This window comes from Enoplosus armatus, chromosome 1, assembly GCF_043641665.1.
Source record: "Enoplosus armatus isolate fEnoArm2 chromosome 1, fEnoArm2.hap1, whole genome shotgun sequence".
In the NCBI taxonomy this organism is placed as follows: domain Eukaryota; kingdom Metazoa; phylum Chordata; class Actinopteri; order Centrarchiformes; family Enoplosidae; genus Enoplosus; species Enoplosus armatus.
This window is the reverse complement of record NC_092180.1, coordinates 13,024,608-13,050,619: the sequence shown is the minus strand read 5'-3', so window position 1 is coordinate 13,050,619 and position 26,012 is coordinate 13,024,608. Positions and strand designations below refer to the sequence as shown.

The window sequence follows — 26,012 nt, the reverse complement described above, 5'->3', positions numbered from 1 at the left end:
ACACTCGCCCTGAATCTGCAGTCTGCTAACTCTACGTTTAACCCGTCTCCTCAGAAATACATGAACACACACACACACACACATCTCCCTGTGCTGCGTGCCGTGTGTGTCTGCTGTGTGTGCTCTGAATTTGATGAAGCAGGATAATTCTCTCAAATGATCATATCAGTAAAGGAGGAATCCCAACATCAACACCAGATTCTGGAGGTAGTCACATATGGGAAACATTTTTCCAGATCCTAATAAACTTTCATCTGTGGATTGTGTGTATGTAGGGGGTCTGGATGGGCTGGGCACCATCTCCACGCCTCCTGCAAGTTCTGCAGACCCCGAAAGTCGAGATGTTTTAAAGAAGACAGATGGAAAACAATAACCTGAACTGAAGCCACACTGTGCACTTACATGCACATCCATATAAATGCACAGTAGATACAGTATGTGCACACAAATGCATGCCCAAACACAGAGGACTGAGAAAAGAACAACTTAAATTAGGATTTTAAAACTGGTTTATTTGTAACAAAACTGGTGACTTCACATTTGTTTTTATATCACATGTACATTTATTGAACCATGAAAACACATTTGGAAATCATATTCTGTGCTTATGAAACACAGAGGTCCACTGGGAGTTTACCTGTTCTACTTTTGAACCTGCCGTGCATAAGGTGCCAGATGTTTAAAGCTCCTCCACAGGAAGTCAAGCAGATGTTTCACTGGCACTGTGGAGGTGCAGACTGCTGCTCTGACTGTGCACACCAAGATTACACAGCACCAACCCAAAGTCGAAGTTAGGACGAAGAAAGCAAGAACAGATGATTTTTCTATCTTTACCTCCTTGGGCCTTTTTATTAAATTCAAGATAAGTGCAACCACTGGGTCCCCTTTGCTTTTCCCTCTTCCTTCATTTAATTTGATCAGAAAATCTGCTGACGCAGTTTGGTCCCCCGCTCATGTGAAACCAATTTTCAGCAGCACATAAAAGTCTGCAGCACCGCTTCAAACAGACAGAGGCTCATCTCATCCTCGCCCGAAGACCCTCAGTCGGATTGGCCCTACATGTGTGATCCTGCAGGTGTGTTCGTACCACTGTTCACTGCAGGGTCAAAGAGAGGGTGGAGAAGCTGTTTCACACGTTCAAGGCTGACACAATCACACAACCCGACGTGCACATAAAAAAGAAAACCAAAACAGTAAAGTCAGTGTGTTTTGTGTCATGCAGTCAGGACCACAGAAAGACGATACAGTGGCAAAAAAAATCTGTGTACCACTGTGAAGGAGAGACAAACCAGACCACCAACCAGATATAGTGTGCATGATACACACACACACACACAAGCACTGCTTTACTATGATCTCAAAATTAAAACATGGTTATGACCAACTTACTGTTACTTATGGAGAAATGATGCCTGGGAAAACCAAAAGACAAGACTTAATCTCAGCAAGTAGTCCACATGTTTGACTTCAATGTGCTTTCAGTAAAACACATTAAGTGGTGCAAAGATATTACCAAGCTAATTTTTGGCTTGTTGAGACCCCTCTTCTTCTTTTACAGCAGGTAATGACTGTCTGTCGTCACAATCTGCAGTAAACACGTTTCTGTTTGTAGGCAGTATGTTTACTTAAAGTTTAAGCATAAGTATTTATATGGTAATTTGGATTTGGCTACATCAACCACCAAATTATCACATTATAGCTGTTGCAAATGCACATGATTTCATTTCAAAAGTCCCTGAAAATTAAAAAATAAAATTTGAATATAATGTCTCTTGTCTTTTACATTGTTGCTTTAGGATTATTTCAATGTTTTACAATGGATGAAACAATAAAAATCATATCTGTTTCATTTTGTGAATCAAACCACATTTATTGTGATCTATTGTTCACTGATGTATGAATCAGAGAGCATTAACTGCATTCATACATCTGTGTAGAATTTAGTTCTACTTCTATGACATTCATCAACACACACACAGTGTGTTATCGCTGTCCTTTGTGCCAAGATCCACAGCGAGCACTCGTACAGAAGCCCAGTTCAGAGTTAAACTGAATGACATACAACCAACATAAGTACCATCGCAGAAATGTGTTCACATGGCAACAAAGTTTAGTTTCCCGTAAGTAAAGTGTGATTTGGCTCGTTAAGATCAGCTACAAGGTGTTACTACAACTACAGAGTATTTAGTGTAAAAATTCAGAAAATTAAAAAAGAGTGAGTATAATGTGTTAGCTTTATGACAACACATTTTTCATTTGAGTTTTACACCTTCTACACAGGCAGTTTAGGAGTTTCAGTTTGAGGAATTTGGAAAATTATAATAAATCCAGTACGCTGTAAAACATTGTGAGCTGGTTTAACTTAAAGTCTCCATGCTGCCCTGAAGTCCCCCTCCACTAAAAGATGTGTTTTTCTTCTTGTTCCTACAGTTGGATGTTTGAGCTTCACTGTGCAGAATGATGTTTGAGCAGACTATTTGTATATGTGCTTTAACATGTCTGGAGGGGCTCTTTAATAGTTTGCTGAACATTGTTCCTGAGTCATTGTGATAACACCGACTTTGTTAAGTCGCTGAACTAAAGAAATCAAGAAGCCCTTAACCCCTTTGCATTTCATACATCTGAGAGTGCAAATACATTTACCATGGGCATCTGCAATATTGATCAACAGACCACAATAAGCATTGTTTCTTTAGTGTAAATTTACTCGATGAGGAAGTCTGTGAAGCACGTTGAGGTCCATGTTTTGTTTGTCATTAAATCTGAGATTCAGAGGTCTTCACTCACCGGCTCGACCTCTAACACAGTGCTCTGGATTTTACTTATGGCTTTGATAAAGTTCAAATAATAAGTTCAAATAATCAGCAATATAGAGGATATGATACATACAATGACACAGCAGGCGGTGGTATACTGTAGCAAGAAATGAAAGTCTGAAGTGTCACTATATAAGAAAATATGAAAATAAATATAAGATAAATACTATTAAACATATGGGGAATGTTAGAAACAGAAAATTGTAATTGTGACTCTACTTCTTAGTTTGCTCAGTAATCCCTTAATTCACTGAACAAACGCGTAATAGCTGTGAAACTGGAGAAAAACAGTTAACTTTCCAAATATTTTGCATTACCACCATTCTGGTTCATACATGAACTGGGTTGAGTCAAGTAGTCATCAAAGAGTCCAACACACCGCTGGTGCAGTTCTGTTGTTCCACACTGAAAACATTGTAACAGGATATGACAGGAGGGTAATCTTTGATTCGGTCAGATACACTGCAGATATTTGCATGTCAGGGAGATGAAGCACTTGAGCAGAGCTTAGCTCATTCTTTACACTGTAAAAGACAGAGAATGTGGTCAATCCACTAATTACAGATGTTTTGCCTGTGGGCAGGGCCGCCCGTCATTATGCCAGGTAGTGGCTCAAAGCATTCCTCTGTACTGATTTGGGCAGTGCCACTGAAACGTTATTCCAATCTTGTGTTTTTAAAAGTCTACCACCACATGTGATGTGTTCAAAACAGCCCAGACTTTTGGTTTCAGACAAATATCTGCTGTGCACACACGCACACACACACACATGGCGTATGATCCCCAGTGTGTTAGGAAAGTCTGGCTTTTCGTACACTGAGATGCCCAAACAGGCTCTGTGAAGATGGAATGTCTCTTTTATGTGAAATTAAATAAGATCAGTTTGTGGTCCTCTCTCCTTCCTTTTCCGCTTTCTGTTTTATGTTCATTTCCATTCCCGAACAAAGCCGTCTCTCCACGGTGTATTAATGCCCATCAAAGGCCTCAATCAAGTTGCTTTGCCACTGGCTAGAGCCAAACTGGAGAGGCTAAAGTTTAATGTTGTCAGTGCAGCGAGGATGTGGGCTCATGTCTCTTCCGTGTCCTTGTGTTTTGTTTCAAACCCCGCTTTCGCAAATATCTTGCAAGTCCCATTAGTGAAACAAGGCATCTGAAAACAGCACACATTTAAAGGCCATTTCAAGGTCACTGACTGTGACAACAGTCTTACTCATTGTGCCATGAGGACAATGTCTTTATGTATTTCACTGCTAGAGGAACATTCAGAAAATAAAACATAATTACATAGGGCTTCCTAAAAAATTAGTCACGGCTGTGAGTCAATAGACTCTTAGTTTAGATGTATCCGGCAATGAGAAATATTTAAGAAGAAACTGCCAACTGTCTGCTGACATTTTCTCACCCTCAGTGGAATATTGTGCTTTGTGTCAGTGTTCAACTTAAACTTCCCTTCAGCGTATTAACCCTATGTATTGTGTGCTCTAACCAGAGTTTTCTGAGCAGTGCATATATAGTGTATTTAATTAACAACAGGGATGGATTTTACAGTAATAGATCCCTTTTGTTTCTCATACTGAAAATCATGGATAATTTATTCAAATAAAAAAGGAAAAGTATAAAAAGTAAAGAAGTAAACAAGTTAGTCCTCATCCCAGGCAATTTGTCTTTCTGCTGCCAATGAATATAGTTGTCTGTAATAAAATGCTATAAAATATATAATAGATTTCATTATATGAATGTTTTATCATCATGGGACCGTCATCATGTGGTCCATTTAAACTCTCCACGGGAGAATAAACACAGTCAAATCAAATGCATCCTTTTATTCGACTCTTAATCACTAAAGTTAGTGAATGTAATGAATATTGAATATTTAACATCTGTCATCAATGGTGACTTCTTTCTAAAAGAATTTGGCTGAATATTGTACTTTACATAAAGACAAAAGCAACTTGTGTTTCTGGAAGTAAAATATGATGCCAGTGCTTTTTTTTTTCTTTGTGTGTATGCACGTATGAATACATTGTGTGGGAGTGTATGTCTATGTGTGTGTATGTGTATGTGTGTGTGTGTGTGTGTGTGTGTGTGTGTGTGTGTGTGTGTGTATTTTAATGCTTCCTTATTCACTGCAGGTGGGCCTACTGTTAACGGGAAGCTTTCACTGGCTGGGCCAGAAAACTGACACGTAAATATATAACATAGTGAGGAACACAGTCCCTCACGCTCTCACTCTGACCATCCCGGCCTGTAAAGAAAAGAGACTGCGCATGGTTCTTATAATAAAGCAATTACAGTTAGTAAAACTGGGGACACTTTTCCCTGTGAAATAAAAGGAGATCAAATCGTGCTTGTGGCCAAAGCATGAACCGCACTCTAAACATGCCAATGGAAATATAAAACATGCTATATTCCATCTTTATTTACTGATTTGCAGACTTTCTGGAGCTACACTAGAGATAAAAACAGAATAGGCCCTGCTGAATACCACACATACAACTTTCTGTCTATAAAATTATTAATGAATGACCTTTCAGTTATGGTACCTGGTGGTGAACAAAAAGTCCTTACATACATAGAACCACACCAGAAAAATGCTGCAAACATGATGCATTATTGATTTGCGTTGTAGAAATCATAAGAGTAGCCCAGCGCCATCTCACTGAATATGTAAATCTGTACAAAAGCTGTATCATTATTACATTACAAGATCATTACCTAACATCTGCTCGCTGCTAAGAATAGCACAGACAGAAGTATACCGTTCCAGCAGGTTGAAAATCGAGCCAAGTGATCATTAAGTCTGGTTCACTGCCATAAATCACGCTGCTGACATATGGAGAGAGCGTTCAACGTAATTAGATATTTGTTTGACTGTATTAGATGAGACATAAACTGTTATACAATCATTTCATCTTTCCCCCTTGAGAAAGTCAGTTTACAGCTGAGTGTGAGCCAGTTTCTTCAGAGCATGAACGTTGCATCAGACAAGTATGGACACCTTTCAGCCTGATGGACTTCCAATCGTGTAAAATGAGCAGATTTCGACTCCTCTTTCTCTCAGTTCAATTCAGCTGAATTCAGTTCAGTTGCTTTCTTTTTCCTCTCACACATGTGTCTGCATGTGTGCATGTGTCCACCATGTGTGCATGACCGTATGAATATGTTTGTGTGTTTGTTTGTCGCAGTACACCATGTATAGCCTCTATAGCTGTGAGTCTGTCACTTTTTCTGCTGGTTGCTTATGAGCTCTGTGAGTGTGCCTACACTTTATTTTAAAAAACGCTCTGCTTCTCAAGAGTGTGCACCCTGACAGAAGAGTAAGAAACACTCACTGAGCAGACAAACAGGCAGAGACGGTCACACCTGCTGCAGACATGCAAGGTAGACCAAACTGTGTGCTGTTTCTCTTATTTTGTGAATCCAAAAGTGTAAAAGGTTCTGGAAAACTCTTAAACATTATTTCTGAAAAAACATTCAGAGTTACCTCAAATTACATATATTAGAGCACAATGTGTTATTCAAAAGATAGATTACTGTGGCAGCAAATACATTTACTAAAAACAGACGATTGTGAATATTGGCTGCCTGTTATAAATCATGGGCTAATTTTTTAAGCAAATACAGTGTGGTACATATTTATTTCATTGATCCCATTATTTCAGCTTGTGCATGAGTGTAAAGTATTCAGCAAAATGTGTACATATTAATAATTATTTGAAACAGTAATGGATTTGAGGCACAAATAAAAACAAATAAACAGCAGTGTGTCTTTGATGGGTTTGTCTGTCGTCCTTAATGCACTGACATGAGACTGCTTTTAAAAGCAAAACAAAAAACACTCATAGCACAGTTAAAGTGTGCTGTCTTGAACTGCATTGAAAATAAATTGTATTTTAAAGTCTTTATTATTTTAAGGGCATATTAAGGACTTGATAAGGATTCATTAAGGCGATGGCAAATAATTAGGTGTTATGGATCAGGTGGAAAAACTCAGTAAGCCTCCAGGATGCTTTTACAGAGTCAAATAAGTCTATATTGCTCAGATGTTGGATTCAGCAAAGGAGGACACAAAAATGGGATTTTCGTACACGTGAAAATTGTAAAATCTGAGTTCTAATATTGTCAAGTCAAAAACAACAAACACCTTGTCAGTAAAGAACTAGTAATCCTAATATCTTGTATTTAAGTACATTTCAGTGGCTACAATATAAGCGATACAATACACGGGGCCTGTAAAATAAATCCTGCCATTGTTAATATCGACGGGTTTCCAGCTAATTAATTAATATTAAGTAGCCCACCGCGGAATTACCTGCAACATTGTCTTCAAAGGAATTACGAAATTACGAAAACGTATTGCACAGATCAGGTGGCCTTTCTGAAATGGCTGCATGAAAACAGGATTTACAAATATCTCACAACCTAAAGACAACAGACATATGTAAAATAATATCTGTCATCTCACCTCACAAAGATTACATGTGGGGTAAAAAGCACAGTTTGAAATTTGGATCTTGAAATATTAGCAGTCAGTGCAAGCAGGCTGTATTTCTCAAACCAAATCTCTGTTGGACGAAGTTAAAAAAAGGAGTGAAATGAGTACATGATAAGTCTGGACGCTAATGCATATAATCTAGTAATATTATTATTTCATATAGATTTTGACTCTTCCTTTATTTTCCCTTATATAATAGTTTCTATCCTAAAATCTCGAAGCATTTCAAAACGAAGTCATTCATCGAGTTTAAACGCTTTTCGTGACAGATCAAAAAAAGTTTATCATGGATGAAACAAATTATTAGGATGCAAGCGGCTCCAAAATTCGTTTCAAATGATAATGAAGGCATTAAAACGCTCTGATAAACTAACTCCCAGTTTGATTCAGAAGCCACAGAGTTGGCTGTAGGAGCACAATCGGCTGACTATGGATGATTTGCCCTTGATGAACCATCGCGAATGAAGCGTGAAATTGTGCCCTCTCTGCCCCAGTGCCATCACTCATGGGCTATATTCATATCCAAATTGCATTAATGTCATGTGTTAAGCCCCCCGCCCCTATTTTAACAAACTTTTTTTTCTTTCTTCCAGCTAATAAGCCACCTAACTCGCTCATGTCATCAGCATAATCACTTGGGAGAGGTCTCGAAGCCAGGAGATCTGGGTCCCATCCTCTGAGGAAAGACGGGTTTGTGTAACTCTGCTCAAACCTGAGGGGGAGTTTGGAGTGTTTGGTCAACGACAGTGGTTCCTGGAAAAGATCTGAATCGTTTTATAACCAAACCCAGCTGCGGTCTGGTGTGAGCTGCAGTCTCTGGTGCATGTGTGTGTGTGTGTGTGTGTGTGTTCATCTGTATGAGGTAGAGGGAGAGGAGGGGGTGTCTGCGCTTCCCTTTCCAACAGAAAGAGAGAGAGAGAGAAAAAAGTTTGGTCTTTTTCTCCCCTTGACTCTTTTTTAGGCATGAACGCCGAGACCTGCGTTTCATACAGCGATATGACATCCATGGATTCATATTATAGCCCCTCTGCAGCGCAAGGTAGGGATCACCAGGCGGACCACTTTAGGACATTCCCAGCCGCTGACACCAAATACAGCCCCACTGCCTTCCTGCCCAACAAAGGTCAGGCTTACGGAGAAAAGTCCCGGAGCCCCTTCCAGCAGGAGTGCCAGTCATTGGATGCCGCCGCAGCTGGGCAAGGCACTTTCAGCAAATACCACCTCTTCATGCAGAGGTCTTCTTGCAAAACACCCCCCGAGGAGAGCAAACTGCACCAGGAGAGCGGACACAACGGAGCGCTCATCCCGTGCTATGGTGAGTGGGAAAATACAAACACAACTTTCAGATGATTGAGGTACAAGACAAGACAAGACATGAGTCCAGAATTGAATTTGTTGATCGGCAGAAATGCATTATAAGATGAAGGCTGCGCGGCAAACGTCACTTCAATCATTCGGCACCAGGATGCTTTCTAAGAGCACTTTTGTGTCTGATCGTTTCCTGTACCTGTGCAGATAACTGTCAACACGTCAGTCATCGTTCATCGTTGCTCCACTTGTTCCCGCAGATGAAGCCCGAGTGGTTTGGACGTTTCGATCGCAGTTAATGGCACAGACGCGTAAACTGGCCGCTGTGGTTCCGCCAGTGAACTGACAGAACTCTTTGCTGTCTGACTGATGAAAAATACACACGTCCGAAAACCATTTCAATTAGTTTTTTTTAAAATGCCTAAACCTCATTCGTGCGTAAAAAGCCTCAGCAAACGTTTCTCTCCAGCAGCAGCACACAGGACATCCCGGCTCGCCACGACGTGGCCCGGCTGCTCTGTGCGTAACGCGGTTAAGAAGAGGCATAATCTTCCCGACTATCAAATTGTCCCTTTGGCCATCAAAATTAAATTAGGGCGCATTTAATGCGATAATCTGCATTACAATCCTTAATATTGGAGCTGAGTCGGACAATTGAATTAACAGGTTTTCAGATGGCACAAATAGTGAACTCCAAACTGACAATATTTTCATTTCATTGCTCCGCCTGATTGGCTCCAATTAGATTTAATTGCGTGGGGACACTTCTGTAATGGGTGAATGATGAGGGTGTAAATCAAACTTTGACCCTCGTTAGACAGGCGGACACTTTGAAGCAGCATTCGTTCGTGTTTTCTCCCCCCAAAAACCGGAAACACGCGTGATCACATAAAGAAAAGTGGAGTATCAAAATGTGTCATCCAAAAAGAGGCTAAAAATGATTAAACTACTCAACTGCATCCCTGCCTGCTGTCACACACACACACACACACACACACACACACGCACATAAAGAAGACTAATATTTGATATCATGACAGCAATCCAATATTTTAATCCAGATTTAATTCAAGTGTTCAGTTTTGGGCCACAACTTGAAAAGAATAAAGCGACAGAAACCAGAAGACAAAGAAACACAGGACATGTTTTCAGACTCGAGCTGTAAATGTTTAGGAGGAAAATGCCTCATCATCATCATCATCATCATGTCTATAGTATCTTTCAGAGCTCAGAGATCAAACACCTTTTTATTCAGTTCTGCAAAACGCATTTATGATTCTTTGGTCAAAATCCTTTTTTTTACGCAGAGCTTAAAACAAACTGAACGTGTTTTAGTTTTGAGGTTATTTGCACATTAGAAGCTTTCTGGTCTTGAATCTTGAATAAAGTCACAAAGCCTGAGGGCTCGCTCTCTCTCTCTCTCTCTCTCTCTCTCTCTCTCTCTCTCTCCTTTAAACATCTGAAAATAATCCCCCGAGGAGTTTTGTGAATCAAATAATTATATTCAAAACAACAAAATACCCACAAGCTGAGCAATAATTTAGCTGGTGTGAGGAAGAAGCTGCAGCCCCCCGAAAAATTCATCTGAAAATCACATTTTATAACGAGATAGAAACGCGATATAAATGTTGTGTGTAAACCCAAAAACAACGAGCTGCGATTGCAATAACAGCAATAATAATAGCTAATAATAATATTAATAATAGTAATAGTGATGGAAGGTCAAAGTAATCGCTCCTTTCTCTTTGATGTCCTCGAGCTGCTCCTCCATCATTATTACACTGAGATGTTTCGTGGAAACAGTTTAAAGATGTTTTGACAGTTTCTGGAAATCAGCCTGCAGGAAAAAAAAAAGCTTTCAGCTCCAAAATGTCAAGAACTGTGATCAATCTTTTTTCTAAAGCTCATTCTGGTCTTTTATAATGGCTGTTAAATTTTTATTACCTATTAACCTTGACATCCGGTAAATCCAGATTTTATATTATGTTGTAAATAAACCGCAGTTATTAAAACTGCAGTTTTTGTCCAAACCGTGAAGAAAGACAGTAAGCAAAACGAATTTAAATGGAGGCTCTTCCAAGAAAGATCCCTCCAATTTCTACCGTTTTCAGGATTTAATTGTACGCTCAACAACCTGCAGAGAGAAATCGTCGATTTGTGCGCATGAAGGGATGAGTTAGTTGAATTACGCAAAACTTGCATTTCTCCACTTGTTTAAGCTATTTGCTTGTTTGTTTGTGTTTTTCATGTTAAAATCACGGTTAGACTCTCAGAGTGAAATGTGTGAGCGCAGGTTTACTCGCAGGTCAGGATCTCCTCTTTTACAACAAGGAGCTTTGAATATAATGACCGGATTCACAGTGAAGAAGGCAGGAAAAAACATCTCGGCGCTATAGACAAGAGGAGCTCTGGCATTAATGCGACTCAGATGTCAACTTCTCTGTTTGCCTTCATTTCCCTGCTCACAGTGACTTGGCCCCTCCGAGACAAACCTCCTGTAACTCTGGAGAGATCCAGTTTTTATCTCCATCATAGCTTTTCAAATGTTCAGATTGATGTGTAAATTATGCAAAAACTAGATGGAAATTCGTGGACACTGGTGGCTGTTTTCCTGTTAGATTGTCTAGTTAAGCCATCTTCTTACTGACTTCTAACACCGACTGGACATAAAATGAAGGCAGCAGTAAAATATGCTGGACTTACTAGCTGAGGAGAAAAAAAAAGATAAATGATTCCTGATGTGTTTATTGGAAAATGCTGGTGTATTTCACTTCCCCGCCTCATTTCTTTTATCAAACCTGTATTTGGCACAATCGCCAGGCAGTTTCAAATTGTCAGAGAGTGGCTTTGTTGTTGTAATTTGTGGCTTGATCCGTGCTGTCAAAGGTGATGTGATGACTGGTCTCAGAGCTGTCTGAAGCACCGGCTGCCAACTATAACTGCGACGATGGAAAACAGCATGCCTCTCTAATAAACATCTACATATATTAGAGCCACTACAAACGCACTTGTTTCTACTCGACACTTTGAAAGTCATGTTGTGACATGAAATCAACAAGGCAGCTCTTGGAGAGCTGACAGCATCACACTGGCTGAAATGTGAGAGAAGAGGTGGACGCAGCAGTGTGGCTCAAAAAGGCTGTTTGTAGGCGGCCTTACAACAACAAAAGCAGCAACAATAACAGGCAGATATCAAAATGACAAAATAAAACATAAACAGAAGGAGGTGGAAGAAATGAGAGTAAAAGTAGCAATAAAACTATGTAGAACTATTTTATTATAAGTAAAAGTCTTTCATTTAACATTTACTTAAGTTAAAGTACAGAAATATTATCAGCAAAATACTTAGTAACAAAAGTAAAAATACTCATTAAGCAGAATGGCCCCTTCCAGAGTGTTATATTTTATAGGTTTATTAATACTGAGGCATGAACATGCTATAATATATAAAATACTGTATTTCTCTGCTGAACGACGAAGATTAAAGTCACATAAAATGCAAATACTCAGGTAAAGTAAATGCCTCAAAATTATACTGAAGTTAAACATGGTGTATAAAAAGGCCACCAAACAATGAAAAATATATGAACTGTAGAGGGACTTCTTGTCATTCACTTCATAGTCTTCAAACAGCTACCTACACGTCTTTGTGATCCTCCAGAGACAACACATTTCCTCTTTTGATGTGTCGGTGTCTTCTCTCAGTGTCTGAGGGTGCTGACCTTTAGCTCGGCTTTCCTGCCCTCGTCTGTTTGGAGAGCAGGGCGAGTTTCCCTGCGTGCGCACAGCAGAGAAAATCCATTCGAAACCCCTTGTTTGAAACTCTCCGGTGTCAAAGCAGAGCACTTTGCAACATTTGGAGTCCAGTTTTAGATAGTAAACATTTAACTACACCAATAAGACTAAGGCTGTTGGTTTGTTGTTGCACAAGTGTTGAATTGTAAGCCTAATTATGGTGGGATCGTGTCTTTTATCACTTTTTTAAATCTTTTACAGCGACTAATTTGCAGGGTAATGACATCTTTGCACCAATAACACCCTGCTGGTGTAATTTGACGACATAAAAGGCTGCAGTTTATTCCAGCTTAAAAACCATAGTTTATCTTTTTGGGCAAAGCGAGAATTCGATCCAGCTCTTCTGCCCTGCAAGAGTAAATATTTCATTCCCCCGCAGAAACAGTTTGAGACAGTTATCCCCAGTGGGAGCAACATTCAAGGTGTGATCGCACTGGCTTGTGAGATTTTGTCACTCCCATCTCCTGCCTTCTTGTTCCTTCACCATCTTTAACCCAGCACAACCATCTCAGCCGCTCGTAATGGCCGTCTGCGCTGATTGGTTCGAGCAGGGAGTAATGGGAACCAGCCATGCGGCCCAGACAACTGAGGCACACTTCAGCAAGTCAATGACATGAGTGGAGGTGACAAGGACTCAGGATCATTTTACCGTTTAGCTTAAAGTTTGGCAGAGCAATTTACATTAGGCTCAGTTTGCATGGCCGAGTGAGAGCAGCGGGGCAGAAAGACTCATGCAGTCCAGGACTTCCTTTGGTCTCTTTGTCACCGCGTCATGTGAACTGAACACTGAGTCAGAGCCGACCGTGGAGGACTGCATCGAGACTGCAGAGCAGAGATTCAGTTTCTATTTTATTATTTGTTGTGTGTGTGTGTGGAGGTATAATGAGGTGACTGATTTCACTGCACTCACTTGACTTTATTTGATTGGATTTTAATTTCTATATTGCAAATCAATTTTTTTGTATATTCTCAACAGCAATGGCCGACCTTTTTTGCGGTACTACACGCGGGTACAACATACATACGTTTTTCAAGGTATTACCTCCTTGTGTACAGTCACAGTACAGCTTCACAGATGTTGTACCAAAAAAACAGCATTTCAAAGATACTGCGTCATTTCTGTTTTTTAGGAGGAAAAAAGGTTTGAATATTATAATATGCAATTGGTTTTAGAAACGTTGATGGTTTTTGAAAAGTAACTTGTTAGTTAAAGCAGGATCTAAACATACAGTATATTTAGACTAAAAACATAAATACAGTAAAAAGGTTTTTCTTCAACAGCAACATATTTTATTTTCTGTTTTTTTAATATGCACTTTAATTGCACTGTTTTTGATACGTTTAATAAGTTTAATATGTTATGTTTTGCAGTAGTTGTCTGTCTTACAACTTTATAAAACTACTGTATTTCCATGGGTTCGGTTTGGTGCACAGATAAGCTTTAAGCCAATGATCATTTAATCAGATTTTGGTGGCTGAACAGTTGTATTTCTGCCGTTAGACAATCATAATTTCTTAATCATACCTATGAACTAAACATATATTGAGATGTGATTCCAAAACCTACAGGATTGTTTTAGGGCACGTTGTTTGGATTGATGTCTGTTGGGGTTTTTTGGAAGTTGGCTGGTGGACATTGGTTGGATTTCTATGCTCTCAAACTGCTGTTTGAATATTCAGATTTTCAGTCCCTGAATCCTCGGTAGGAAGAAGCCATTGTGCATCTTGTTAAGTGAGTTTCCCAGCAAAGTATTTTTCATTTTATGTGCGTGCACACAAAAATGTACTCTAGCAAGCTTTTTCCCACTTGGATGGAATGTTCTCTTTCTATCGGACAACAAAAACATAAGATGAAGGAAATTCTGTTTTGCTCCAAAGTCTGAGAGAAACATTTGGAAGAGAGCTGCTGGGAGGGAGAGAGACACAGAGGGGGGAGAGTGCGAGGAAGACAAAGAGTGCGTGAGAGGTGATTTATCAGTCTTAGGCTTTATGGAGGGTTTTTTTTTCACTGATTTTTTTTTTTTTTGCACAGCCTGCTGAGATGGATCATCGCTCTGCTCATTCGGCAGAGTTGAATTTCAAAGTGAATGGTTACCTATCACATGGTCACCAGAGAAAACGTTTTGTTAAGAAAAAAACTAAAATGTGCTGACGTCTGCTGAGGTTCTGTCTGTAAGTGCGTGTAAGGGCACTGTGTGTGTGTGTGTGTGTGTGTGTGTGTGTGTGTGTGTATTGTCACAAAATGTTTTGATGAATGCACCTGACACCACACCAAGCAAGTATAGTGCCAAGCTATTCATAGTCGTGTTATTTGTACTTCCAAATGAGACAAGGTTAGATTTCAAGAACAGAGTGGGAGAAATGTTGACTGCACCTTCCGCAGTGGTGGACGAAGTATTAAGATCCTTTACTTTAAGTGGCTATAATCAGTACTTTTATAATGCTAATGTATTGTGACAACGTGAACAATGTGACAATTTGGTCGTTCTTAGTGATGAACCTACAGAGATCTGCAGCTCCCCTTGGCTTTGCCATTGTTTTCTACCTGCTCAGCACAAAACAGCAGATGGTGAGCGGTGAACAAAATGGAGCATTTAGCCTCTCAAGAGCCAGATATTTCCCTCAGGAGTTGGTGGAGACCAAAAACAGAGCTAAAAGAGAGTAAATATTGGTCTTGCATTCACCAGGTGACCAGAAACACGACTACAGATGAATGATAATGTTCCTGGATGTGTAAACAAGCAGCTGTTTGCTAACAAGTTCGCCATATCAATTTAAAAGGTGATTATATGTCAGTGCTCTGTCCTGAACTTGTTTCCACGGCCCAGTAAAAGTAGCAATGTTTCAAAATAAAAATACTCCATCATTAGTAAAAGTCCTGCATTCAAAAGCTTACTTTATAAGTATAAGTACAAAACTATTATCAGCCAATGAACCTAAAGTATCAAAAGTAAAAGCACTATTTGTACAGCAGAATGGACCCTGTCAGTGTTACAATATTATACATTATTTTATTGGATTATTTCCACATATGCATTAATGAGTACACAGCATTTTAGAGATGAAGCTACTTTTAATAATTACTTCATATAAGCTGGTTTAACCTGTAACAATTCATCAGTCTTAATTAACTAATCATGTGTTTTGTGTCACGTAACTACAGCTGTCGGATAAATGTAGTGGAGTAAAAAGTACCATATTTCCCTCTGTTGTGGAGCAGAAGTAAAAAGTAGTATGAAATAAAAACAATCACGTACAAGAACTTCAACGTCATCATAAATAATTTCATGTATTTTACGTATCATATCATTCTTGTCTTGATTGTCCAGCGCACACACCATCAGGCATCAGTGTCTCAGCCCGCCTCTGTCTTTGCAGCCAAGCAAGACTTAAGAGTTATCCACTGTTCAAAGCTCCGTGTTACATCCCAATCCATATTGTAAGTCAGTAAAACAAACCCCCCAAAATATATTCAAATAAATACTTTTTCCTTTGACAGTGTTTCTTTCTCTTTCCTTTTCCATCTCCTCTCTCTCTTTCTCTCCACTGTTTACTTATTCCCTCTATTTCGGATATTTCTCTTTCAGTTTGAGCAACATGTTGTTAATCTCTCTCAGTCGCCGTGTGGTGTGTAATTTATAGTGTTTCCTCTTAACACTGTGAGCTGACCCCAGTCATCCCAGTCAATAAAGAGGCAGGGAAGGTGCCCTGTCGCTTTACAGCCAGTTAAACTACACTTTGATGTTGCCCCCTTGTTTTCAACTGTGAATTAATAGCTGTCCGCGCTGGATTGTCTGACCCGCAAGAACGTCATTTTGGCGCTGACATCCACACAGGAAGTGCCTCACAATATTAAAACTGAGGCGCCATGGAAGGTCTTAAATCAATCCTTATGTTGATTTTGATATCAAGGCCAACAGTGACATACTATGTTGTAAAGATAAATAAACTGTTGTGTAAGTTGCACGAACATTTAGACTATACAAACTCCTGTGTCTGTCGGCAGGTGGAAATATTCAGTTGAACTGGACGTTACTTCTCATCTTGTTGTGAAGCTCTTTCCATGTATTTAATTTCTGCAGCTCTTTCTCTGTGCCCGCCACGCGGAGCTGCAGACGCTCCTCTCTTCTTCTCCGTGCACAGTAATTGGAACAGATGCTGACTGTTGGATCCGCTGCAGTGAAAATAGAACATTCTGTGGTTGCATCTCAAAACATTTTGCATGGCACATCCATCTGAAAAGAAAAAAAATAAGATTTTGCTGGATTATTGTTGGGACGTACTTAGTGGTGTTAAAGACAGTACATGCATAGAAGTGCAGGTGTAAGCTGAAGTTGTGTGTAATGGAAGAAAAAGGCATTTGTACTTATGAACAGTGAGATGGAGGTTTTTCAGTCACTCTTTCCACAGAGGTTATATCCTGACAGGTACTGTTTGCAGTAAGACTTTCTCATGTTCTTCCTACATATGGCGTTCCCTGCAGGGGGTCCCACTGCTGTTCACCTTAGGCAGCGTTGGAGAGCCTCACAGCTTCGGCAGATCATATGGATAACAAGCAGGAGATTGTCACAATATCCCCCTCCTGCCAAAAAAACATCAATGACATGCGATATAAACAATGGCCTTTGATCAGCGAGAGGCCTCATGATTTCAAACAGCCTGACAGCTCTTGTGGGGACTGTGGATGAAGGCCAGGGAAATATGATGAAATAAACTATTTATGCCGGGATAAAACACATTTGCTCCCTTCAAACTTAACAGGATGTGTTAGTCATGGACAGCGAGGCAACGTTGCGGGCGTTAGACCCCCAGCAAGTAGCCTGCCACCAGAACACGGCCCCTCAGCCCGAGGCCATTTCCAGCACTGGAGGGCAAAACATCTCAGGAACCAGAGCCTCGGCGCTCACTGAATCTTGCAGGGCTGAAACACATCTGGTCTGATACTGCAGAATGAAGACTGTATAGCAAGACCAGTTTTACTCTCTTTTTCAAGGCTGAATCAAATCAAGTCAAATCAAATCAGTAGAACAACTTTATTTGACAATGGGCTTCTGCATGCAGAGCTCCCCTCAGCAAGGCTTCAGTTGGAGTAAATAAAAACCTGGCTGTGGGCCATCACTAGACCTGGGCTTATCCTGGGAGTATCGAAAACTGTCAAGTACTGAAAGTTGGCATCGATTTCTTTCTAAAATTTGTATCCCTCAAAATAAGGAATTGTAAGTATTGTAAAGTTTTATTTTGGTATCAGTACCAAATGTTGGGTATCAAAAACTCTAGCCAAGCTCTAGCCATTAGATCTTATAATACTCAGTCCTCAATAAATCCATAAAATACAATGTCCTTGACAATACAGTTACAGTTCAATATGAACTAGTCTGACATCAGTATGTCTGAAATGTAACATTTACCACCCACCAAAGGCAATTTTTGTATTTCATAATGGAGAAAGTTCAATTTCAACAATGAATGTAAAACAAACACAGGATGGCACAAGATATTACATTGTTAAAACAAATCTGCAAAACAAAAGTTGGAGCTCACGTACCTAAATAGAATAAAATAACATCAGAAGAAGCATGCACACCTTAAAAGGAAAGAGGGTCAAAGGTCAAATAATGACAATAAAATAAAACTAAATAAAAGCATCCCAAAAATATCTTCACAAACAAAAACAATATCAGAATATGTACAGAAATAACAGGTAAAATATATAACTCGAGATATCATCTGTGGCATGCACACCACGGATCAACACATCCACAAATTAAACAATATATTTGTAGTTTTAATCGTTATCTAATGGAGGAATCCCACAACCTTTTGACCTTTTTAAACACCCTCGTGCCCACATCTTGGTACTATGATTTATCACTTAAGACTTGTTGACAAAAAAAAAGAAGCACTTGAAATATACACTTTTGTCTGTGAGAGAGAGAGAGTCTATGACAAGCTATCCATTCACCTCACCACCAGCGCATTACCCAACATGGCTGTGAGTCGAGGGTCACTGTGTGTGTGTGTGTGTGTGTGTGTGTTTGTGTGTGTGTGTGTGTGTGTGTGTGTGTGTGAGAGAGATCTTCTGTGCTGACTGAGTACTGAGAATTGCACACGGAGCTCACATGAACGCACACACCTCCTGGTTCTAACCTGACAAATTGCTGGATGGGCAGATGAGCAGAGACGTCCCGGTCCTGAAAATAACTTCACCTCAGATGGTATCGAGAAGCGGGAGGGTGCAACGCTGTGAGTCGCCACTAGACTGAGCCAGAGGGAGGAGGCCTCATTAAGCAGCCTGAAACCAAACGCTTTTGGCTGTCACGTCCTCCACGATGTGGATAGGTATTAATCTAGAGATGTGTGTATAAACTGGACAGTTCAGTGATGGGCAGCAGCAGGGCGAAAAGAGCTGCCAGCTTACACAAGAATACTGGCAGAGACGCACGGCTGTGGAAATTTATGATCAGAGAGCTGCCTGAGGTTTTACAGCTAAGCTGCATCCATGAAGAAAGCAAGTGTGTGTGTGTGTGTGTGTGTGTGTGTGTGTGTGTGTGTGTGAAAGAGAGAGAGAGAGAGAGAGAGAGAGAGAGTACAAAGATGCATCTTTCTCTTTTTTTACGCAGCTAGAAATGACTCCAAGCTAATTAATTGCAACAGTCTTGCTGCCAGGTGACTTTGCAGCCACATGATAGACCTCAACCACATGCAGAACTGACAAACAGAGTGAAAGAGAGAGAGTCCTGTGTGTGTGTGTGTGTGTGTGTGTGTGTGTGTGTGTGTGTGTGTGTGTGTATAGGAGTAGAGGGTGTGGGTGGTTGGGGAGGGTATGCAGTAAAAATGCTGCAACTTTCTGTCAGTCTCAAATTATGGCCCGGGTGTCTGCTCCCAGCACATCACAGAATGATCTACGAACTACAACTGGATCCCGTAAGCAGCCAGTGATCCAGGCCATCCATTACACAGGCAGAGACAAACAAATCGACACATACTCGAGCGTCGCTCACCAACAGATTTCACAACTGTCACAGAATTTCCTCACAAAGAGCAAGAAATTCCTTTGTTCCATCCCGTGAATTATTATACTGATCCTACAAATAAATCACCAGTTAAATTGTTGAAGGGAGGAAAATGACTGAATGTTAGAGTGGAGCAGAATAGAGGCCCCATACAAAAATATTTTAAATCTGTTTGCTTTGTGAAGGTGCTAATGAATATGAACAATGTTTGTCTCAGGTGGCGATAATGAAAATATATCTAATTTATGAGAAAAATCATTGTAGAAAGGTGAAAAACACGACAATGTAAATCCTCTTTCAGCATTTATATTCCAGTAGCAGTTACTTAAGCATTCACATCTTAAGAATTAAAAGCAGTTGTATTTCTGTGTGAACATGTGTTAAAAAAGCTTGTGTGTGACAAATGTTGCGTTGTGGATAGGCAGTATTACATAAAGCCAGTTTCAATATTTTGAATGAGGCACCAAAAAGAGGGAGTTGAGGATCTTTCAAGCCTCAATATTAACCTCTTTCCCCGTGTACTTTATTATCTTATTCATCTTATTCAAGGATCCACACACAAGACTTAAAAAAACTGATCTCCTTCCTGTGTCTGCAGGTAAAGACAGTTCAGGTCTGACAGACTCTGACTTGGCCCCGGACTCCGACCCACCTGGAATGGACACCAGCTACCTAGCAGTGAAGGATCAGGGCGTGAAGGCGGCCTCTGATAGGCCACCAGGCACAGACTTGTCAAGCCCCCTAGACAAGGGTGATGGCGGCGAAAGCAACAAGGGCAAGAAGAGGCGCAACCGCACAACCTTTACAAGCTACCAGCTGGAGGAGCTGGAGAAGGTGTTCCAGAAGACGCACTATCCTGACGTTTACGCCCGGGAGCAGCTGGCACTGAGGACTGACCTGACTGAAGCTCGTGTGCAGGTAATGCAGGACACTCAACAGCTGTGTTTTGGGGAGTCTCATATGCAGCTAAATGGGCTTTTAAAAAACAGCTGGTGGCTCTATAAAAGGAAATACAAACCAACAAACATATCAGGTTTCTAATAACAGACTGAGGTTCATTAATTCACAGTAGTTGTCTAATCGTGGCAACAACATGCCCGTCCCATCAATAAGTAAAAGAGAGCAGAAGAGACAATGTTTAAACCATACAACCTCATGGATCCTTCAACATCTGCAGCTCTGCAGAGATAACGTCACTCACAGAACAACATGAGAGATTTATCTGGTAATGTGGGAGTCGAGGGGAGAGAGAGTGTGGGGGAGTGGGAGCTAACTGAGGCCAGGGGGCCCATGGGGCTGAGGTTTGAGCTGCCTGGGCCTCATATGTGCAGTTTTAGGAGAGCAGACTTTCATCAGCATACGAGGAGACTTGTTTGACTCTGCTGTGTGTCGAAGGGATCTTCTCAGTGGCCTTTTGTCTTTGTACCTGAGCTGTTTGGTTTCCTGAATTTGTGAGTTCAGGTCTGCAGGTATTACCCGAGCCCGAGGCATACAGCAACTCTCTGAACTGACTGAACCCTTCTAGTGACCTTCTGATTTACATACAATCCGGTCATGACTGCTGTAATGCATTCCAACATTGGTGAACAGAGAAAGAGACCTCCACCATTTCTGTACGTCTGTGTGTGTGTGTGTGCAGCACGGACTACCAAAGCCCCCTGGATTTTCTGTGTTTTTCTTTCATTAACATCCTGTTCAGACAAGAATGTGTCCCTGCTGTGGTGTCCAGGGTAGGTGTGAAAGCCTTCCCATGAGCTTTGAGCAAGTTAACAATTGATATTTCAAGTCATGTCTGAATTTTGAGCAATTTTGAGCCATAAGACAAGAAGTTTTTGCTAAAAGAAATATAAAGATACAATATTTTGGCTTCATTTTTTATTGTGTACCAGTGCCGTACTTTGGATGAGATAAGAGCTCGATTAAAACCAATCTTTTACACGATGAGCTGGAACAGTGGCCAGAAAAGCTTTGCAGTGAAACACAGGAAGTCTGTGCAGCCGCAGGGTTATAACTCAACCCTGAGGCTCTGAGGGTATGCCGCTCTGCTCTGCTCTGCTGCTCATACTATCACAGACCTGCCTGCTTCAGATGGATGCAGCTTTACAGCCCTCGGCTCTCCCAGCGGCCCTCTTAAACACTCAAGTTAAAAAAGATAAAAGACACGAGATGCCTAGTCAGTCAGAGGACAGGGCTCTGTACTCTATTCAAGTCATCCACACGCGAAAGGACTCACAGCTCGTGAATTCTGCGTCTGGAGTGAAAAACCTTTTGTTTAAATACGAAAAACCAAAAAATGCTTCAAGTATGTGAGTATAACTCTGAGGAGGGCGATGTTACGCCACATTGTCTGATGGTTCTCACACAATAAAACAAGGGACCTTCAGTTAAAAAACACCAGAGTCTGGAGTTGTTTGCTTTCTCAGTCTTAGTCTTTCAAAGGGAAGTAAGTTCAGATCTGAGTCATACGCACTACACATACACAGGGAGGTCAGGGGTCAAGGGTCGGGGTTTCAACAACATCACATTTCTCAGATTTGCCATTCTGTTAAAGAGCCGAGATGACGTCTGACATGTGGAGTGTCCATCTGAGTTTATGGATCCAAACAGTTAAACGGAAGATGAAACAGCAGGAAAGCCTGATTTGACCGATTAGCAACGAGATGATGGTTCCTTCAAACACAGGCTCAGTCCAACAGCAGATAATATACTAAAAGGAAAACAAAAAACTTTTCTTAAACCAAGAAGAGTCATGACAAAGACCATCTTTAAAAACCAACTGAAAATATGATTTGATATATTACTACTCTAAGTCAGGATCCCAAAACCATTCGTAAGGTTTAGGGATTTAGTCGATTAAGCGATTGGTCGATGAACAGAATGAAAATCGCCTTTTATTTTTGTAATTACTTAATCATTTATGCCATTTTAAAAACAAAAATGCCAAATACTCACTGGTTTCAGCTTTTAAACTGTGAGGATTTGCTGCTTTCATTTGTGATACTAAATAATGTTTTTCAGTTTTGATGTGAAGACATCACTCAGGCTTTCAGAGATTGTTATGGTCATTATTGATCATGTTCAGACATTTTATAAATGACTAAACAAAAAAAAAGATCAATCAATCAAAATTTAATCAGTAATGAAAATAATTGTTAATTATTAGTATTATTATTATTATTATTATTATTATTATTATTATTAGTTAATTTGACAGTTAAATGTATAACTTAATTCATAAAGGATTGAGATGAAATGCAAACTATTTGATTTGCTATAAATTTTAACACGTCACGCACCAACATAAAGAAGATTATGGTAGTAGAGTCTCGGTACAACACATCACCAATTAGCAAAGCAAACACAATGAAATTCAAATTGCTGCATATAAATCTTCTTGTATCACTCTGCTGTTGTCCTGAACTTAGCTTTAATTGACATGGCAAACAAGACATTATGTGGGAGGGGGATTTTGGGGGGGGAAATAGAACAAACTTACATTTAATGACTAACAACACTGGTCAGAGGTGTGTCCATGGTATTATTGGTGCTTTGGGGGTGTTGGAAAACTGAAGCCAGGCTCAGCCTTGGATTTCCTTTTTACTTTGGTATGGAAGCTGACATGAGTGACAGCAGAGGCGGGTTATCAATCCTCTGAGCCGGTCTCTCACTTCAAAGTGTTTTCAGCCCCATACAGCTCTCCTGCTGGGGCCAGTTTGGCATTTCTCTGCTCTTTCTCTCTGGGGCTGTAACATAAATAAAGCTTCATTGAAAGTCTACCAGCTACTTAAGCTGTCATGGTCTTTACCAATTACTGTCACGACGCAGTGTGTGCAACACAAAAATATGTTCTGCCTGTATAATAGCCAACAGATTCGGGGCAAAGCAGACAGTGAGCAGATGAGAGCTGTCGGTGACACTGTGTATCGGGAAGTAGAGATACTTCCAGACGTATCATTTATAATAATCATATAACTGAAGAGGTCAAAACTCATAATCGTGAAACAACATTTTTTAGAGAAACACAGGGATCTTGAATGAGACAGTGCAGAGGAAGATGTATGAAAACATCAAGGAAAGAAGGATTACGTCCTCTGGTCTGTGTGCTTCTTTAACTTAGGAGGAGACAGCATCTCAAAGCCGGGAGCTTCAGGCTTCAGGAAATTAAAAAGGAAAATGCAAACAAACCCCGGTTATAATCCCATCTCACTTTTCAATTTCCCATTATGCCTCCTTAGATTTATAGCGAAGTGTCTGAGCAAAGAGCGGATACATGAAATGAGAGAAATCATATCAGAGACAAGTCAAACTGAAAGAAGTGTTTGTTGCTAAATTTGTGGGAGAATCAGTGGAGTCAGGGGGTAAACCAGATAGGCAAGAGTTGTATAACAAACCATTAAACTATGAGTTTTGAAGGAGAGCATGCCAGCTCCAAAGACCATCAGAGACAAAATGTATTTAGATGACTTTCACACACACTGATGGTAATTCAAACACAATAATGCTTTGAGTCAGATTTAGATGTCAAATATGATTACAGCAAACATTAGTAATGAGAAAAGGCCCTGCTCTTGTCAGACAACAAATAAGCAAAGGTGAGAGCGACGAGATCTGTTTACATTCTGTTTTGAGGACCTAATCAAAGTGAAGGTTGCAGCAAACTGTTTACAAAGGCTTTTTTTCCTGTTCCTCTTTCAATCTTCAATCTTTCAGTCTTCTGGCAGTGCTGCATGGGATCATTTTGAAAGGGAAACTTAAAGATTTTTATCTGTTGAAAAGTATTTCCTTCAGATTTGGGGGAAACTTCCTGTTAAAGGGTTTAGGTGTACAAGTCGCTACACTCCATTATCCCCTTTTTGGAATTTTAAATCTCACATTGACCCACGACCGAGACTGAATACTTTGCTGGATGAAAGTAAAGATTGCTTGTTCTCTCAGACAAAACCGCTAATGATCCTGCCAGTTTTATGACATTCAGACATTTTCTCTCTGCAGGTGTGGTTTCAGAACAGAAGGGCAAAATGGAGGAAGAGGGAGCGTTTTGGTCAGATGCAGCAGGTCCGAACACATTTCTCAACAGCTTACGAGCTGCCTCTTCTGACCCGTCCTGAGAACTACGCACAGGTACAGAATGAGTTTTTTCTCTCAACCCAAATCAGAATTAGAATCAGAATCAGAAATACTTTATTGATCCCCGGGGGGAAATTGTACAGTACCGGTGCTCCCATTCAATAGTAGAAAGTAGCATAATTTAGAACTAAAAGTATATACAAAATATAAAAATAAGAAATAGAAAATAAAAAATATACATATTTACAGTATTTAAGTGAACAATGAGGTAAAAAATATATATACACTAGCAGACAGGGTTTATTCTTCTGCTGTTTTCACATTTTTAATTTGATTCCTGCCTTCCAAGTCTCAGTCATTTCTACTTGCAGACCGGAAATTAGCTTAGGTTCATTACAGCGACCATTAAATAGCCTTAATCTTTTTGTACCCTAAACATGAAGCTAGAGCCAGCAGGCAATTAGCTTAGCTGAGCATAAGTACCTCAAAAGTTCACTGATTAACACATTATACCTTGTTTGTCTAATCCATACAAAAACCAAAGTGTAAAAAAGACAAAAGTTACGGGCTGGGATTATTTTTTAGCCGAGCGCAGCAACTTCCCCTTTCAATGCCTGCTTTACGGCAGCAACCTGATTTTGAATGCACCACCAAGTAAGGTTTTCATAATAGTTTCTGTTCATAGCTGCATTACCATGCAACAATAACATAACTATGAACTATGATTGCCTATTTAAAACAAGACTCAAGATAATGAGCTCAGAATGATTAGTCATATGAGAAAGAAGCCACAGTAATGCCACAGTTCTGCCACTTATTAACAATGTTGATTTCCCGTCAACATTTCAGATTCAGAACCCTTCTTGGATCGGTGGCAGCAGCGCAGCATCTCCAGTGCCGGGTTGCGTCGTGCCCTGCGACACTGTGACTCCGTGCATGACACCTCACCCCCACTCTGCCAGCGGGATGTCTGATTTTCTGGGCGTGCCGAGCCCCGGAGGTCACATGGGACAGGCTCACATGGGCAGCCTGTTTGGGGGATCCCCTGGCATGGCCACAGGCATCAACACGTACGATCTCAACATGGACCCTGACCGCAAGTCCTCCAGTATCGCCGCTTTGCGCATGAAGGCCAAAGAGCACAGTGCGGCCATATCTTGGGCCACATGATGTGTTGATACCTGCTGGATGGGGGACCTTCTTTGACCCCTGATATGTCTACACAAACCCAGCATGGGGTGAGGGGGCACTAAAATCAAAAAAACTCTAAAGGCAACAGAGACTACCTTCATAAATGTTGCAATAAAATAATTATGCAAATACACGGATGGGTGAAGATAACTCGAAGAGAAAACAACAAGAGATTTGGCAAGATAAGTGGCGTGGCACTGCTATGTTTCTCAACCCCTCTGGTGGGCGAAAGCAACCACAGAGGGAGAGTGAGCTTTGTGGGAAGCCTGGTGGGAGGCGATGCTGTACTGTATAACAGGAGTTGCAGTGTAGAGCTGATGATGGGCG

The 26,012-nt window shown here is 40.5% G+C and overlaps 1 protein-coding gene across 1 annotated transcript; it reads left to right on the top strand.

Moving 5' to 3' along the window:
* The first annotated feature begins 8,274 nt into the window (after positions 1–8,274).
* On the top strand, positions 8,275–25,664 carry alx4a (ALX homeobox 4a). Its single transcript, XM_070909170.1, has 4 exons — positions 8,275–8,626; positions 20,026–20,345; positions 24,420–24,548; positions 25,344–25,664. The coding sequence occupies exons 1-4, from the start codon at positions 8,275–8,277 to the stop codon at positions 25,662–25,664; spliced, it is 1,122 nt and encodes a 373-aa protein (XP_070765271.1).
* The last annotated feature ends 348 nt before the right edge of the window (positions 25,665–26,012 follow it).

Coding starts and splice junctions, on each gene's coding strand:
- alx4a (XM_070909170.1), top strand. CDS start 8,275: ATGAACGCCGAGACCTGCGTTTCATACAGCGATATGACATCCATGGAT. Junction 20,346..24,419: donor TGACTGAAGCTCGTGTGCAG/GTAATGCAGGAC, acceptor TTCTCTCTGCAG/GTGTGGTTTCAGAACAGAAG. Junction 24,549..25,343: donor GTCCTGAGAACTACGCACAG/GTACAGAATGAG, acceptor TCAACATTTCAG/ATTCAGAACCCTTCTTGGAT.